This window comes from Trachypithecus francoisi, unplaced genomic scaffold (assembly GCF_009764315.1).
Source record: "Trachypithecus francoisi isolate TF-2019V2 unplaced genomic scaffold, Tfra_2.0 Lachesis_group9, whole genome shotgun sequence".
Lineage (NCBI taxonomy): Eukaryota > Metazoa > Chordata > Mammalia > Primates > Cercopithecidae > Trachypithecus > Trachypithecus francoisi.
The window spans coordinates 15,004,151-15,022,078 of record NW_022681474.1 but is presented as its reverse complement, the minus strand read 5'-3'; the positions used below and the strand labels follow the sequence as shown (position 1 = coordinate 15,022,078).

The 17,928-nt window shown below is 43.3% G+C and overlaps 2 protein-coding genes and 1 non-coding gene across 10 annotated transcripts in view; 2 read left to right on the top strand and 1 right to left on the bottom strand.

Moving 5' to 3' along the window:
* WDR37 (WD repeat domain 37) overlaps nucleotides 1-360 on the bottom strand; it is a 79,301-nt gene extending 78,941 nt beyond the window's left edge. The window contains exon 1 of the mRNA XM_033208646.1: nucleotides 222-360. The gene's annotated coding sequence lies outside the window, so the exon portion shown is untranslated. The remainder of the gene's footprint in view (nucleotides 1-221) is intronic.
* Nucleotides 339-17,928, top strand: part of IDI1 (isopentenyl-diphosphate delta isomerase 1) — a 31,555-nt gene continuing 13,965 nt past the window's right edge. For 3 of the 8 annotated variants that reach the window (XR_004436467.1, XR_004436469.1, XR_004436468.1), the window contains exons 1-6: nucleotides 5,380-8,376; nucleotides 12,311-12,483; nucleotides 13,091-13,183; nucleotides 13,675-13,805; nucleotides 15,247-15,572; nucleotides 16,948-17,064. Coding sequence is in view for 5 of the 8 variants with exons in the window: in XM_033208653.1 (XP_033064544.1) it covers nucleotides 7,841-8,376; nucleotides 12,311-12,483; nucleotides 13,091-13,183; nucleotides 13,675-13,805; nucleotides 15,247-15,564 (1,251 nt within the window). In the remaining 3 variants the exon portion in view is untranslated. Of the gene's footprint in view, nucleotides 478-5,379; nucleotides 8,377-8,763; nucleotides 8,928-12,310; nucleotides 12,484-13,090; nucleotides 13,184-13,674; nucleotides 13,806-15,246; nucleotides 16,850-16,947; nucleotides 17,304-17,928 lie in introns of those variants that run through there. The other 5 variants (XM_033208653.1, XM_033208652.1, XM_033208654.1 and 2 more) reach the window with 5 other exon arrangements.
* LOC117082898 lies at nucleotides 14,082-14,144 on the top strand. Its single transcript, XR_004436825.1, has one exon. It is a non-coding gene; the product is annotated as a U7 small nuclear RNA (small nuclear RNA).

The following is a 17,928-nucleotide window of genomic DNA, read 5'->3' as shown; positions in this document are numbered from 1 at the left end:
CGGAAGTCCCGCCCCTCTGGGGCCGCCGGAAGCCGCCCCGAACCTCCGCCCCACAACCGGCGGCGCCGGAAGTCACGCCCCGGCTTCCGCCCCGCAGCCCCGTGGGGTCCGGGCGTTCTGGAGACCCCTTTCGGCTGCTGGGCCAACGCCCCTACTCTGGTCACCTGATCCTGCTGCCGAGCGGGTCGCGGGAGGTGGCCTCGGAGGTCGTAGCTACTCACCGGCGGGGCGCTCCGAGTCCATCTGCCTAGCAGTCTGGCAACCGAGGCGGGAGGGCAGCCAGCCCGGGGTGGGGTCCGCCTGAGGCCTGAGACCCGGGGCCGTCTGCGCTCGGGGCTGTGCTGCCGGCCGCCCGGGAGCCTGGCGGGGACGGCGCGGTCAGTGTTCGGCTCCTCCGCAGTGACTCACCCGCGTCCTGAAGCTTTTGATCACCATTGGTTGGGAAGGAAAAACACAATCAGCTGTTCCCTGCGAAAGGTGGGACTTGGGCCGCTTTTTTCTTAGAATCTAGGTTGGAAACGCCGCATGATGATCTTTACATAAACAGCCGTCTCAGCGCTCTGCAGAAAGCTCTAACCGCGCCTTTGAAGCCCACCTAGAGTAAATCAAGAGCGTGAAAGCATTTTTGTGTGTGTGTGGAGGTTAACATTCCTGCTCCTTCCTTTAAAAATGAAGCTCAAGGCCGGGCGCGGTGGCTCACGCCTGTAATCCCAACACTTTGGGAGGCCGAGGCGGGCGTATCACGAGATCAGGAGTTCGAGACCAGCCTGGCCAGTGTGGTGAAACACCATCTCTGTAAAAATACAAAAATTAGACAAGCATGGTGGTGCGCGCCTGTTGTCCCAGGTACTCAGAAGGCTGAGGCAGGAGAATCGCTTGAACCCGGGAGGCGGAGGTTGCAGTGAGCCGAGATCGCGCCTCTGCACTTCAGCCTGGGATAGAGCGAGACTCCGTCTCAAAAAAAAAAAATGAAGCTCAAGAAGAAGAGTCAGAAGCGGTAACTTGTTTGTTGCACGAGAAACAAATTTAGCATTCTATTTAGGGGATCCAGATTACCCAAAAAAAAAAAAAAAAGTGAAGTTATTTCTGCATTAAGTATATTTATAAAACTTTATCACTAAAAACAATTTTGTAAGAGGAACGCCAGGGAAAAAATATTTGACTTTAGAGAAGTCATTTTTTAAACTTTTAGAGGTTGTAACATTTAAGTAACATAATTTTATTTAGTGCCTGGTATGCAAAGACATTCTGCTGGGCAGGGCAACAAATAGAAAGCTTTATAAATCGCAGTGTCCCATCTAACCCACATTCTAATAGGTGGTTTTATTTTGCAGCACTGCACCACAGTCAGGTAACACCAAGAATATCGTTAATGTAATTTTTTAATTTGATATATTTAGGATTCCACAAAAGTCACTGAAAATAACTGAGTGCATGACATGTCACAGAACAAAGGAAAGAAATCATTTTTTGAGGGTCAGTCGCCTTACATCTTTTGTAACTAATTTAATCCCCAAAAGAATCCAATAAAGTAGAAGTTACTCTAAATTGAATTTTAAGCATGAGAATATTGAAATTACTTGTCAAAAGTGAAAAATAATAGTGCATCTGGGCAAAGACTAAAGGCTGACATCAGAGCCCATGTTCTTTTCACTGTTAATGTGCTAGGGCTGCAGTAACAAAATACTGCAAACTAGGCAGCGTAAACAAATTTATTGTCAGAGGTGTGACTCGAAGTCCAAAATCAAGGTATTGGCAGGGTTGGTTCCTTCTGAAAGCTGTGGTGGGAGCCTGTTCATGCTCTCAGCGTCTGGGCAATCTTCACATGACGTTTTCCATGTCCGTGTCTGTCTGCACACTTAGCATTCTTTTTATGAGGACATCAGTCATATTGGAGTAGGGTAGGCCCTGCTCCAGTATGACCTCATGTTAACCAATCATATCCACAACAACCCTGTTTCCAAATATTGTATAGTGTATATTTTTCCACATTGTATAATACTGGAAATGAGATCTCCAATGTGACCTCATGTTAACCAATCATATCCACAACAACCCTGTTTCCAAATATTGTCTATTGTATATTTTTCCACATTGTATAATACTGGAAGTGAGGTCTTTAACACATGAATTTGAAGGGGGGACAAAATTTAACCCATAACACCCTGTATCCTGAAATAACTATCCAGTGTAATTTTTTTTAAAGACACAAAACTAGCCAAAATTATAAAAGGTTATGATTACAATCCTGGTATCCAATTACATACTCAGAAGCTGCAGGGAATCTTGTCTCAGAAAACCAATTTCTATCTTGTCACATGTCCATCTATGCAAAATACATGTAATTTGTCCCTGACATAGGGCAACAATGCTGAATTTACTAAGACTCATTTATGAGCATAGTTTGATAGGGAATTAAGATTTACTAGGTATTCTGTCATTGTCCTCATTACTGATTATTTTAACTGTGCTGAAACACTTGGATAGTTAGTTCACTATAGTATTTTTTTTTTTTTTTTTTTTTTTTTTTTTGAGGCGGAGTCTCGCTCTGTCGCCCAGGCTGGAGTGCAGTGACCGGATCTCAGCTCACTGCAAGCTCCGCCTCCCGGGTTTACGCCATTCTCCTGCCTCAGCCTCCCGAGTAGCTGGGACTACAGGCGCCCGCCACCTCGCCCGGCTAGTTTTTTTGTATTTTTAGTAGAGACGGGGTTTCACTGTATTAGCCAGGAGGGTCTCGATCTCCTGACCTCATGATCCGCCCGTCTCGGCCTCCCAAAGTGCTGGGATTACAGGCTAGTTCACTATAGTATTATAACCTGTTTGACATGTTGCTTCATAATCATTCTCAAGTTTTATGTGTGTATATATATATATACACACACACACACACACACATATATATGTCATATAACAGGCACAGCTGTTTTCGTGTGTATCACTTTATTGCACTTCACAGGTATCATGTTTCTTACAAAGTGGAGATTTGTGGCAGCCCTGCATGGAGCATGTCTGTCGGCACCATTTTTCTAACAGTATGTGCTCACTTCATGTCTCTGTGTCACATTTTGGTAATTCTTGGAATGTTTCAAATGTTTCCATTATTATATCAGTTATGGTGATCTGTGATTAGTGATCTTTGATATTACTGTCATAATTGTTTGGGGGGCACCATGAACCACCTCTATATAAGACAGCAAACTGAGTCAATAAATGTTTTATGTGTTGTGACCATTCCACTGACCAGCTGCCTCCCTATCTGTCTCCTTCTGCTCAGAACTCCCTATCCTTGACACACGGCAATACTGAAATTAGGGGCCAGGCATGGTGGTGGCTCATGCCTGTAGTCCCAGCTACTTGGGAGACTGAAGCAGGAGGATTGCTTGAGCCCAGGAGTTCAAGGCTGTAGTGAGCTATGATCACGCCACTGCACTTCAGCATGGGCAGCAAAGCAAGACCCTGACTCAAAAAAAAAAAAAAAATCTGGCAATTAATAGCCCTAAAATGGCTACTAAGTGTTTCATAAAAGAATGAGTTGCACATCTCTTACTTCAAATCAAAAGCTAGAAACGATTAATGATTAAGCATATTGAGGAAGGCATGTTGAAACAGCCAAGTTGTGAACGCAAAGAAAAAGTTCTTGAAGGAAATTTTAAGTGCTCCTCCAGTGAATACACAAATGATAAGAAAATAAAACAGCTTTATTGCTGATGTGGAGAAACTTTGAGTGGTCTGTATAGATTAAACCAGCCACAATATTCCGTTAAACAAAGGCTAATACAGAGTAAGGCTCTAACTCTCTTCAGTTCTCTGAAGGCTGAGAGAGGTAAGGAAGCTACAGAAGAAAAATCTGAAGCTATCAGAGGCTGGTTCATGAGGTTGAAGGAAAGAAGCTGTCTCTATAATACAAAAGTGCAAGATGGGCCGACCACGCCTGTAATTACCACGCCTGTAATCCCATGTCTCTATAATACAAAAGTGCAAGATGGGCCGACCACGCCTGTAATTACCATGCCTGTAATCCCAGCACTTTGGGAGGCCAGTGCAAGTAGATCAGTGGACACCAGCCTGGCCAACATGGTGAAACCCTGCCTCCCCTAAAAATACAAAAATTAGCTGGGTGTGGTGGCACACGCCTGTAGTCCCAGCTACAAATGTAAGAGTGGGCCAGGCACAGTGGCTCTTGAATAGCTAGAGAATCACTTGAACCTAGGAGGTGGAGGTTGCGGTAAGCCAAGATCGCACCACTGCACTCCAGCCTGGGTAACAGAGCGAGACTCCATCTCAAAAAAAAAAAAAGTGCAAGTGCAAGATAAAGCAGCAAGTCATCCAGGAGATCTGCCTAAGATCGCTGATGATGGCAGCTTTGCTAATAATCCACAGGTGTTTACTGGAGTTGAAACAACCTTATTTTGGAAAAAGATGCCACCTAGGACTGTCATAGCTAGAGAGGAGGAGTCAAAGCCTGGCTTCAGAGCTCCAAAGGACAGGCTGACCCTTGCTAGGGGGCTAGTGCAGCTGATGACTTTATGTTGAAGCCAGTGCTCATGTATCATTCTGAAAATCCTAGGGTCCTTAAGCATTATGTTAATTCTACTCTGCCTCTGCTGTGTAGATAGAATAGCAAAGCCTGGATGACAGCACATCTACTTACAGTGTGGTTTATTAAATATTTTCAGCCCACTGTTGAGACCTACTGCTCAGGAAAAAAGATTTTCTTGCAAAATACTACTGCTGATTTACAGTGCTCCTGTTCACCCAAGAGCTCTGATGGAGATATACAAGGAGATGAATGTTGATTTCATGCCTGCTAACACAGCATCCCTTCTGCAAGCCTGTGGATCAAGGAGTCATTTTGACTTTCAAGTCTCATTATTTAAGAAATACATTTTGTAAGGCTATGGCTGCCTGAAGATGTAACTGAATCACTGCAATAGCATAATAAAACTTGAATGGATAAGCAGTTGCTTCTTGTGGATGAACAAAGAAAGTGGTCTCTTGAGATGGAACCTAATCCTGGTGAAGATGTGAACACTGTTGAAATGACAACAAAGGATTTAGAGTACTCCATAGACTTAGTTTATGAAGTAGCAGCAGGGTTTGAGAGGACTGACTCCAATTTTCAAAGTTTTCCTGGCTGGGTGCTGTGGCTCACGCCTGTAATCCTAGCACTTTGAGAGGTCAAGATGGGCGGATCACAAGGTCAGGAGTTCGAGACCAGCCTGGCCAACATGGTGAAACCCCAGCTCTATTAATAATGCAAAAATTAGCCAGGCATGCTGGCACACGCCCATAGTGCCAGCTACTCACGAGGCTGAGGTAGGAGAATTGCTTGAACCCGTAAGGCAGAGGTTACAATGAGCCAAGATCACGCCACTGCACTACAGTCTGGGCGAAAGAGCGAGACTCTGTCTCGGAAAAAAAAAAAAAAGTTTTCCTGTGGGTTAAAAAAAAACCTTCCATGAAAAGAAGAGTCAGTCAATGTGACAAATTTCATTATTATTTTAAGAAACTGCGACAGCCACCCCAACTTTCAAGCACCACCTTGATCAACAGCCATCAACATTGAGGCAAAACCCTCCACCAACAAAAAGATTATGACTCCCTGAAGGCTCAGCTGATGGTTAGCAGTAAAAAATACTAACTTTAATCATCTCGACCATTCAGTACACATCTAATATTCTCTATAACAAAATGGAAAATACACATAAAGCACTTCTGCTACATACTGAATTATGACTGTTGTCTCCAGGAAAAGAACTTGTGGGAACGTTTGTTTTGTAAGCTGAACTAACTAGCTGCTTTTTTCATGAAATACCACTTTTACTGGAAAGAACTGACAGATAAAGTGAGGTACTCAAACCTAGATATTTGGCAGACATTTTCATGAAAATAAATATGTTCATGCCACTTCAAGGAACATAATTCTCGGTACTTGTTGCCAATAATGTTTGAATTTTCATGCAAAAATTCAAATTAAAAAACCTTAAAACCATCAAGAACTTGGTGACTTTATGTTGAAGCCAGTGCTACAATACTTAAGCCAGCTTCCCAATACTTAAAAGCTTTTCTGATGAGATTACTAGTGATAGTAACAATGTGATTGTTTGATATTGAATAATGAAATGTTTTAGCATTTCAAAGATTTGTTTAATTCAGTAAATCAATATTTTCCAAATGACCAATGCATGACATTTCACCTCACGCATAGGAAAATAGACATTGGAGGTACAGTCAAAAATAATGAGTTTTAATGTAACAAGAGTATAAAATGTCCATGGAAGTGGTTTCACATTCCAAATAGTAATTGGAAAATCCACCACTCGTGTTTTGGTGTAGTAGTATCGAAAAAGAATAACCAAGATAATTTGAAAAGGCTATTAAAAAATACTTCTCAATTTTCAAACTGCATACAGCAGGTGCTCATTCATTTCTTTGTAACATGAATGAGAAAAAGGCTCCCGGCCAGTGGCACTGTGTTTGTGGTGTTTACATGTTCTCTCCACACCTGCATAGGTTTCCTCTGAGTACCGCAGTTCTTTCCACATGCCAGAGGTGTGCACGTGAGGTGAACTGGTGTGTGTCTTCACTGTCCCAGTGTGAGTGTGGGTGTGTGAGTGGCTCTGTGATGGAATGGCGTCCTCTCCAGGGCTGGTTCCCTCTTTGTGTCCTGACCTACTGAAATAGGCTTCAGCTACACATGACCCAGAACTGGAATAATTAAGTAGTAATTATCTTGTTTTTTATTAATCTTTCTTAAATGTATGTATAGCTCACGTTTATTTCAATGTTTAATATTAGAATGGCCTTTAGAAGTTTAGTGATTTTTTTTTCCCTTGGCCAGAAGTATGCTTTAGGAACTTAATCCTTATTTTTTAGCCTCTGGTAAAATTGGTTTTGCTATACGTTGTTTCACTTAAAGTATTTCCCAAGAACGCACTGACAGCAGTGAGGACTTGCTGCGCATGCAGGAGGCCAGATTTTCTTATCTGTGTTAAGCCAGACATGAAGGAGATCTGCAAACATGTAAAACAAAATCAGTCTATTTTTTTGTCTGGAAAAGATTTTGAATAAAAATGTAAATTAGTGTCATGTGTTTTTTAAGTGAATATTTTAATATATTTAATTTCTACGTTAGTAAATAGCAGTAGCAAACAACAGTGAGCAAAAGCTTTTGGGGGTCCTCAGTTTAAGAGTGTGCACGAGTCCTGAGACCAAGAAGTTTGAGAACTGGTGCACACCAGGTTCATCTCAAGTTCAGTATTTTAAATTCCACACAAAAGGTAGAGGAAACAGCTGAATTCGCTGTAGCTGTGCGTACATTTCACGATTATTTACAGGTTTAGAGGGCTAGGCGCGGTAGCTCACACCTGTAATCCCAGCACTTTGGAGGCTGAGCCGAATGGATCACTTCTTGAGGTCAGGAGTTCCAGATCAGCCTGACCAACATGGGGAAACCCGTCTTCAAAAATACAAAATTAGCTGGGCTTGGTGGCGCATGCCTGTAGTTCCAGCTACTTGGGAGCCTGAGACAGGACAATCGCCTGAACCTGGGCGGCGGAGGTTGCTGTGGGCGGAGACTACATCATTGCACTCCAGCTTGGGCAACAAAAGCGAAACTATCTCAAAAAATGAAAACATTTAGAACGTCCTGTTGTGTACCCGGAAAGCGAACACTCCCAACAGAGCGTGGAACGCCCCGCCCCACTCGCGGCTCTGCTCCGCCTTCGTCCCGGTAGCAGACGACCACCGTTCTAGATGGGCAAGACCTCGCCCTGCAGCCAAACGCTGTAGTCCCAGCGGCGGATCTCGGGAGGGGGGATTCCCAACCAGCCAGTCAGCAATGACGTCCCGCCTTTCCTCCGTTTCCATTGGCCCAGCCGCGCGGGCGCTTTCCGACCGGGAGGGCTCAGTTCCACGGAACGCGAGCCTCGAGGCGTCTGACGTTTGGCACCGTTCGCAGCGCCTCGGGCTCGCACGGCAGAAGCGAAAGCGTGATTGGCTGGCGGCTGATGTGGTCTCGGCTACCGCCCGGTCGCGGGACGCTGCCTTTGCGGAGCTGGGGGTGAGGCGTGTTGACCCCCTCGGGAGCGGCCGGAACCCGAGCTCACGACTCAGGTTCCCGGTGCTTCGCGCGTCTCCGATTGCCACAGGCAGGGAGGTGGCGCCACAGGCCACGGAGGTGGCGCCACCGCGCGACGCTTGGCGAGATTGTGACGTCAGGCGTGTACGGGCGCCAATTGGCCGAGCAATGTGGTGCGGACTGGCGCTGGCGCGGGCGATTGGCTGCGCGGCCCGGTGGGCGGTGCGCGCTGCGGACAGCGCTCATAGTGGGTGCGCTCCGGGACCGGCCGGTGTCTGTGGCCGGAGGCCGATCAGGTACTGTGGACGGGCGGCGGAGTTCGGGAGACAGGGGCAGGGTGGCACCGGGGAGCTGCGGGACGGGACGGGGAGGAGGCCCGAGGTCTGGGCCACCCTTGAGGTCTCGGCGCGGGGGCCTGGACATCTGGGGACGGCGGCATTGGTCTCCCGAACTGGAGCGAGGCCGGGCTGTCCCGGGCTGTGGTGGGCGCCCGCGCCCTGTGGAAGGCGGAGGCGTGGGTTGGGGCGAAGAAGACGTTGCCATTCTTTGTCAGTGGAAAAGATCGTCGTCTGCGCACGGTCACCTGAGGTTTAGGAACTGGTGGAATTGGAAACCGAGTCTCCTCTTAGAGAATTCAGAAATACGAGCGTATCGACACCGGCCTCCCCGTGCCGAGTCCACGCGTGTGACGCGGGTGCATACACCTGCGTCCGTGCAAGGGGGTGACAGCAACACATTCAAGGCGCTTCTCCTGAGAATGGAGCAGCAGAAGAGATGGGGAGCACCGCATAGATGAAACTAGACTTTTTTCTTGGGTTGGGTGATGTGCTCCCGCGTCTGCTACGTGGTATTATCTTTAAACGCATAAATAGACGTATTCATTTTATCTTGTTATTATGAAGCTTAGTTTTAGAATATGAATTCTGAAAATCCCGAAAGAGCAATTGTCGTTACAGCTGGGCGGTGGTGCACGCCTTTAATCCCAGCACTCTGGGAGGCGGAGGGGAAGGCTGCAGTGAGCCGAGTATACAGTTGGCCTACTGTATCCTTGGGGTTCATATCCATGGATTTAACCAACTGCACATTATAAAATATTTGGAAGAAATTTTCATCTGTACTGAACATGTACAGACATTCTGTAAACAATACAGTGCAACTATTTATGTAGGATTTACATGTTTTAGATATTATGCGATCATCTACAGATGATAATTTAACGTTCTGCCCGCATCACTTAACGGGGATACTTTGGAGAAGTTCATTGTTAGGTAGTTTCATCTTTGTGGAAGCAGAGTGTGCTGACACAGACCTAGACAGTGGAGCAGCTGGGCTGTGTGGTGTAGACAGACAGTGGAGCCGCTGGGCTGTGTGGTGTAGCCAGTGGCTCCTAGGCTATTTTTCCTGTCGCTTCAGGCCTAAACCTGGACTGTGTGTTACTGTGCTGAATAATGCGGGCAGTCATAACACAGTAGCAAGTATTTGTGTATCTAAATATTTTTAAAAAGGTGATGTTAGCCGGGCGCGGTGGCTCAAGCCTGTAATCCCAGCACTTTGGGAGGCCGAGACGGGCGGATCACGAGGTCAGGAGATCGAGACCATCCTGGCTAACACGGTGAAACCCCGTCTCTACTAAAAAAATACAAAAATCTAGCCGGGCGAGGTGGCGGGCGCCTGTAGTCCCAGCTACTGTGGAGGCTGAGGCAGGAGAATGGCGTAAACCCGGGAGGCGGAGCTTGCAGTGAGCTGAGATCCGGCCACTGCACTCCAGCCCGGTCGACAGAGCGAGACTCCGTCTCAAAAAAAAAAAGGTGATGTGTTGTGCTCGGATGTTGCAGTGGCTACAGTATCATTAACAATAGGAATATGTCAATTCTGTTATAATTTTGTGGAACCACTGTAGCATATGCAGTCTGTAGTATACGGAAACACCATCATGTGACACATGTCTGTATACAGTAGGATATACACAGGTGATCTGCAAATATTATGCCATTTTATATCTGAAACTTCAGTATCCTTAAATTTTGGAAGCTGTGGGAGGTCCTGGAACCAACCCCCATATATACCAAAGGATGACTGTATATAAAACTAGCCTATAGAAGTTGAAAATCTTTCTAAAATTGAGAAATTGAGGCCAGCTCTGAAGTCAACTTCCTTTTCACATTATTTTCCCTCTTGATTTATTTCCATCATTAACCTTACTTCAGATTTTTTGTATTAGCTATCAGTATCTCCATCATCACTGACTCCTGACACACACATACACACACACACACACACACATCCCAGACCCTATGTGGGTCTAGAACTTTGTATTAAGTAGCTGTTTAAACACTTTGTGTACATTCTGCAGTATGCTTGAACTCTGTTGAAAGTATTTCAGTAGGCCGGGCATGGTGGCTCACTTTGGGAGGCCAAAGCAGGCAGATCTCCTGAGGTTAGGAGTTCAAGATCAGCATGGCCAGCATGGCGAAACCTCATCTCTACTAAAAATACAAAAATTAGCCTGGCATGGTGGTGCATGCCTGTAGTCCCAGCTACTTGGGAGGTCAAGACAGGAGAATCACTTGAACCCAGGAGGTGGGGATTGTGGTGAGCTGAGATTGCACCATTGCACTCCAGCCTGGGCAACAAAACGAGACTCCCTCTAAAAGACAAAAAAGTATTTCAGTAAAATCTAGTAGAGCACAAGGGATCTTCAAAATATATTGTGTAGAGGCCGGGCGCGGTGGCTCGTGCCTGTAATCCCAGTGCTTTGGGAGGTCGAGGTGGGCAGATCACAAGGTCAGGACTTCGAGACCAGCCTGGCCAACATAGTGAAACCCCATCTCTACTAAAAATACAAAAATTAGCTGGGTGTGGTGGTGCATGCCTGTAGTCCCAGTCACTCAGGAGACTGAGGCAGGAGAATCGCTTGAACCCGAGAGGTGGAAGCTGTAGTGAGCCGAGATCGCCCCACTGCACACCAGCCCTGGCAACAGTGTGAGATTTTGTCTCAAAATATGTGTGTGTGTGTGTGTGTGTGTGTGTGTGTATAATGCATTCGGAAATAAAAGAGAAGAAAAAAGGGAATAAAAAATTTCAAGGTCGGGCTATGTAAAGGTGCCCTGAAGGATACAAAGGTTACAGAGCATAGATGCTGCTGGATATAGATATGTAAAAGTGTGAGTCAGAATACTGAAAGTGCCCTAGTAAGTGCTTTACATTTTAATCACATGGGAGGGATTAATGGGGGTTCAGAAAATTAATGCTTGTTTCACTAAGGTAGGGATGGGCCAACTGTGACCTACAGGCCAAATCTGACCTGCTGCCTGTTGTTACGTCCTGTGAGCTGAGTGTTTTTCTCGTATTTAAACGGATGGAGAAGAATCAATATTTTGTGACACATGAAAATTAAGTTGTAATTCAGTGTCCATAAATATTGGCCTGTACCCATACTCAGTTCACATATTGCCCAGGTCACCTGTTACCTGTGACTATTTTAGTGTTACAGAGGCAGAGTTCATACTATCTGGCCCTTCACAGAAAAAACTTGCCAAGCACTGCCTTAAAGCATCTATTGAATATAACGAATTAAGTCTTCTCCTGTTTATCTAGAATGGTATCAGCTAAGTACTGTCCTGGGGGAAATTGACAAAACTCATACAAATCATTTTTCTGATCAGGAGCTTGGGTTGAGAAAAACTGGATTAAGTCTTACTGTGAAATTGGTAGAAAGGTTATTGAATGTCTGACACATAAATTATGCCTTGAAAAAAATGGTTTTCAGCCAAGATTGGCCTGTGGCATTCTTGAGCAACTATGCAGAGACAGGCAGTGGGAAAAACAGTTCAGGACGGCAATGGGAGCACATTCTAGAGATTACAGAAGCTCGTATGGAAAAGCAGGACGAAAAGTTAGGTTGGGGCCAAAAACCAGGGAAGAAAGCACACTGGAAAAAGGATAGAGTATCAAGTGCTGCAGAATAGCTCAGAGGTCAAGAATTTAGAGTGGAACATTGAGCTTGGTTTTTAGGAGCATGACTGTGGTAAAAGGCCAGCTGTGAAACCTGCAGGAGAAATGATGACTGAGACAGCGCTGAGCAGCCAGCTGGCAGCGTTCTTGGGGCCCCTGTGGGGATGCAGAGTGGTACAACTGCAGATGGGGAAGCAACATCATTATTAACCTGTGTTTATATGACATTCAGAAAAATCTATGATGGCCTTTCTTTCTCTTTTCCTTTAATATTAGTGTTCTAGGACAGATCAGACATTTTGTAATGATGCCTGAAATAAACACCGACCACCTCGACAAGCAACAGGTTCAACTCCTGGCAGAGATGTGTATCCTTATTGACGAAAATGACAATAAAATTGGGGCTGAGACCAAGAAGAATTGTCACCTGAATGAGAACATTGAGAAAGGTGCTGCTTTGAAATAGTCTCTCTTATAACGCTATTTGTGTAGGCATTTCCCATTTGCTGAGAAGAGCGCTCTGTTCAAGGAAGTGCAGGCTTTAATAATACCGTATTTTCTCTTTGGTTCCAGTTCGTTAAATAGTGTAGTCATTAGCATCTGCTTTGCTGTCTTCCTGTTACAGCGATTTCTCTTCACTTCACGCTTTTTCTCGGCTTCTTCAGAGTTATTCTGGATTCATAAAAGAGGGACTAACCCTGACATACAGCAGCAGCCTAGCCTCTAATATTTCTAGAGAATGGAGAGAGGCGGGCATCGTGCAGGGAAGCGTGTGCCTTCACCACTTTCCGAGAACTGAATGTCCTTGATAGGGAACTTGACTGCAGGAAAGGGGCCACCAGCATCACCATTTCCTTCACTCGACGGTCAACTTCCCTGCCCAGTGCAGAGCTCTTTCTCACCATAGCCATGCAGAGACTATGCATGTGGATACATGGGAAAAAGCAAAAGCAGCAGGAAGTTGCTAATGTTATTCTGAACTGCAAGGAGAGAATTCAGCAAATAACTGGCACTTAAAGCTAAAGTAATTGTTATTTCTTTTGCTTTTGCTTTCAGGATTATTGCATCGAGCTTTTAGTGTCTTTTTATTCAACACTGAAAATAAGCTTCTGCTACAGCAAAGATCAGATGCTAAGATTACCTTTCCAGGTTAGTACACTTAATGTACAATATTTTATTTGTACATTAATTTGACTTTTTATCATTCTGAATTCTTGGAGCCACGGTCACAAAGGGAAATCCTGTGAATGGCATAGTTTTATATTCTACATAAATTAAGTTTACACAATGCATGCAACCTAATACAACAGCAAGAAAAAATAAGAACTAGTAAGTGATTGGACAATATGTATGATTTATATATTTATCTTTAATCTGTATTATCTACACTTTGATCTTTTTTGGTTTAAGAAGCATTATAAGGAACTTACCTACAAATGTAGTCTGTTTCACAACATAATTACTGATAGCCCATTATATCTCATTTTAAAATCCTTAAAATAATTACTGATAGTCCTTTATAACTCATTTTAAAATCCTTAAAAAATGTTTCATTTTTCAGTTACTTATAAAACTTTTTCTTGATCTTTCAGACCTACTTTGAAGAAAAGTTGATCTGTCTCTGTATTAACATTTTCCAGGTTGTTTTACTAATACTTGTTGTAGTCATCCATTAAGTAATCCAGGCGAGCTTGAGGAAAATGAGGCCCTTGGAGTGAGGCGAGCAGCACAGAGGCGGCTGAAAGCTGAGCTAGGAATTCCCTTGGAAGAGGTAACTGGCTCTACTACACAACCATACAAGCTGAAACCTAAACATACTTTAAAAAGGTTTTTAATAAAAGTTTTAAATTCAAACGTAGTTCTCTGCTTGATAACCTCCTGAGTTATGAGTTAGCCTCACAAACCATCCTGAATAAAGATTATTTAAATTTTAATTTCTTAATATCACTTGTCAAAACTTAGCTCAATACTGGGATGGATTGATCGGTTAAGCACTATATAAGGTTGAATATTTCTATAATTGATCAAATCTAAGATGAATATTTTCAAGTGTTACAGCTCTTGTAGAATTTTACTAGCAGGTTTTCCAGTTTTCACCTGAAACTCCCCCCCAACAAAAAAAAGGTGAAGATTTTCTTATGGAAATTCTTAGGAATATAAACCATAAATCTAATTGATTTAATTGAAATAATTTTTTTTCTTAGAATTATCCCCCTTAAATAAGACCTGGATAAATAAAGTTTTTCTTACCTATATTTTCAAAAAAGCAATCTTAAAATATGAGAAAGAAGAATGTCGAGCCAGGCATGGTGGCTTACGCCTGTAATCCCAGCACTTTGGGAGGCTGAGGCGGGTGGATCACTAGGTAAGGAGTTCGAGACCAGCCTGACCAACATGGTGAAACCTTGTCTCTACTAAAAATACAAAAATTAGCCGGGCATGGTGGGGCAAGCCTGTAATCCCAGCTACTCAGGAGGCTGAAGCAGGAGAATCACTTGAACCTGGGAGGCAGAGGTTGCAGTGAGCTGATACATGCCACTGTACTCCAGGTTGGGCAACAGCAAGACTCCGTCTCAAGAAAAAAGTAAAGAAAGAAAAAGAAGAATGTCACATTTCTAGTTTGAGTGACTGCCGCTTTTTTTTAACATTAAAAAAAAAAACTTTTTTGGTCCTACAGGAAAAAAAACGCAAACACTTGAAACTAATAATATAATCATTTTTCCATATGTAATATTAAGATTTCCATATATTGTTGATAGGAGATTAATGCTTTAAAAGTTCTAATCCTAAAACTATACTCCTGTTCAAGATATTGCTGTAATACAGTGAGCTAATTTTAGATTTTTTTGTTACTGTGGCCAATGGTTTTTGGGTTTTTTTGTTTTGTTTTTTTTGAGGTGGAGTCTGGCTCTGTCGCCCAGGCTGGAGTACAATGGCAGAATCTCTGCTCACTGCAAGCTCCGCCTCCCGGGTTCACACCCATTCTTCTGCCTCAGCCTCCCGAGTAGCTGGGACTATAGGCGCCCGCCACCACACCTGGCTAATTTTTGTATGTTTGGTAGAAATGGGGTTTCACCTTGTTAGCCAGTATAGTCTCGATCTCCTGACCTCATGATCCACCTGCCTCGGCCTCCTGAAGTGCTGGGATTACAGGTGTGAGCCACTGCGCCCGGCCAATGTTTTAATTACTTTTTTTTGTTTTAATGTCTTAGGTTCCTCCAGAAGAAATTAATTATTTAACACGAATTCACTACAAAGCTCAGTCGGACGGTATCTGGGGTGAACATGAAATTGATTACATTTTGTTTGTGAGGAAGAATGTCACTCTGAATCCAGATCCCAATGAGATTAAAAGCTTTTGTTATGTGTCCAAGGAAGAACTAAAAGAACTTCTGAAAAAAGCAGCCAATGGTGAAATTAAGATAACACCATGGTTTCAAATTATTGCAGAGACTTTTCTCTTTAAATGGTGGGATAACTTAAATCATTTGAATCAGTTTGTTGACCATGAGAAAATACACAGAATGTGAATATTCAGGTAAGTGATTACTGAAAAATGTCTCTACTTAACAAACTTAGAATGACTTTTTCAGTTTAAATTTAGTTCTATCATTAATCATTCAATTTAGTTCTATCATTTAATACTATCATGAATGTGTTATATACACTGATACTTTAAAACTTGTGTGGAAAAAACTAATAATTTTGTATCACACGCCCTGGATATGTGTTCTGTTTCTAAGCAACATTTGTAAGCGATTATTGTAAAATGAGAGAGAGCAACTAAAACTTAATTTAACCTTTGCAGATAACATACTTACGGGAAATTTGAACAAATAAGTGAAGCCCTATGTGTTTAGTAAGCTGTGATAAACATTTCCGGAGCACTCACAGAGCACTTGCTATTTGCCAGGTGCTTTATGTATCATTAAATTTTTATCATAGTTCAGAAAAATGTGCAAAGGAAACTATTGTCTCGCTCCTTCAAAACAGTCCTAATTAACTTTCATATTAGCAGATTAAACTAGCAGAGCAGGTTCAAGGGAAATTCAATGATATGGACCCTAATTTGTATCATTCTGAGTTGATTGTGTGGTTTATTCATTCTGGAAACATGTTGATACTTAAAGTCAACCATTGCTTTTGATAAGTGATATTGATTAGGTTAAATCTTCTTTTAAATAGTATTTACCAGTTAGCAAAGTCTGTGTTTTCAGAATTACAGTGGGCACAGAGGTGTTCATAAAATAGGAATTGAGTCCCACTCGATAAGAGTTGCTTAAATTTGATACTGTTGATATTTGGGCTGGATAAAATCCTTGTGGTAAGGGTCCGTGCTGTGCATTATAGGATGGTGAACAGCATCCCTGGACTGCACACTGGATGCCATTTGCATCCCTCTCCTGTGACACCCACAGTTATACCAGATGTTGCCAGATGCCCCTGGGGCACAGCGTCAACCGCTGTCCTACAGAGTCAGGAAATATTGTAGGGAGAAAAAAATAACAATGACAAAGGCCAGTGTTCATGTTAAATAGATTGAGATTATGGAATGTGTGTATTAATGTTAAAAATTGTACCTTGATCAATGTACTTTTATAAACTTGCCATAGATATCTCAAATTTGAAATCTCAAGACAGCTTTATTATTCTTAAATGCTATATGATAATGAAGAAAAATAAAAATTTATTTCTTACAAAGTTAAATGTTAAATTCAGTAGAATGATTCATTTATGGTTAACTTTGGACAATTTATAATTTCAGACAAGACTGTGTAGCAAGTGTTTTATTGAAAAGTAAAAAAAAATTGCATTTTAATATTGTGTCTAGTTTGTTAAAATTTTGATACACTAATAGGATATTGCCTATATAGTTTCTGTTGCATTTATAATATTGTTTCTGATTTTTTTAGTTTTATTTTCTAGCAAGTTTTAGGCTGAAAGCCACATATAATTAGTTATGTAAGAACTATGAGTTGCCATGGCTACTGAATTGGACATTGGAGCCTTAGACTGTTACCCAGCACCTTGTAAGTACTTAGCAAGGGTTAGATATTACTGTTGTTATATTACTAGGATGCCATCCAGAAAATCTAAGTAGGAATGTCTTTTGACCTGGTAATTTAGAACTCCTTCATCTTTTATAAAGAGGAGTATCCGTCTCCTAGATATAACCACTTCTGACCCCAAAGGCAGATGTGTTGGTTTTGAACTTGAAAGCTAAGTGATATCTATAATTTTTTTTTTATTAAACTGTTTTAAATTCTTAGTCTTCAAAATATATACTTGTTTGATTCTGGTCAAACCATTGCCAACTCCTTTAAGGACAAAGTAGAGGTGGCTTTCTATGTAATTGCTGATTCTGTTTCCCTACCTATATTATCAAGAGAACAAGAGCAAAACAGAAAATGGGGTAATAGGAAGGAAGGCACATTTTCTTCTCACTTGGCCCTGGCACCTGGGGACAAGTCCAGGTCATACCTGCAGTGGGTCCCTGTGGGAACTGCCCTCCACCTGCCCCCTAGGGGACAAGTCCAGGTCATACCCATAGTGAGTCCCTGTGGGAACTGCCCTCCGCCTGCCTCCTAGGGGACAAGTCCAGGTCATACATGCAGTGGGTCCCTGTGGGAACTGCCCTCCGCCTGCCCCCAGGGGACAAGTCCAGGTCATACCTGCAGTGGGTCCCTGTGGGAACTGCCCTCCGCCTGCCCCCTAGGGGACAAGTCCAGGTCATACCCGCAGTGGGTCCCTGTGGGAACTGCCCTCCGCCTGCCTCCTAGGGGACAAGTCCAGGTCATACCCACAGTGAGTCCCTGTGGGAACTGCCCTCCGCCTGCCCCCAGGGGACAAGTCCAGGTCATACCCGCAGTGGGTCCCTGTGGGAACTGCCCTCC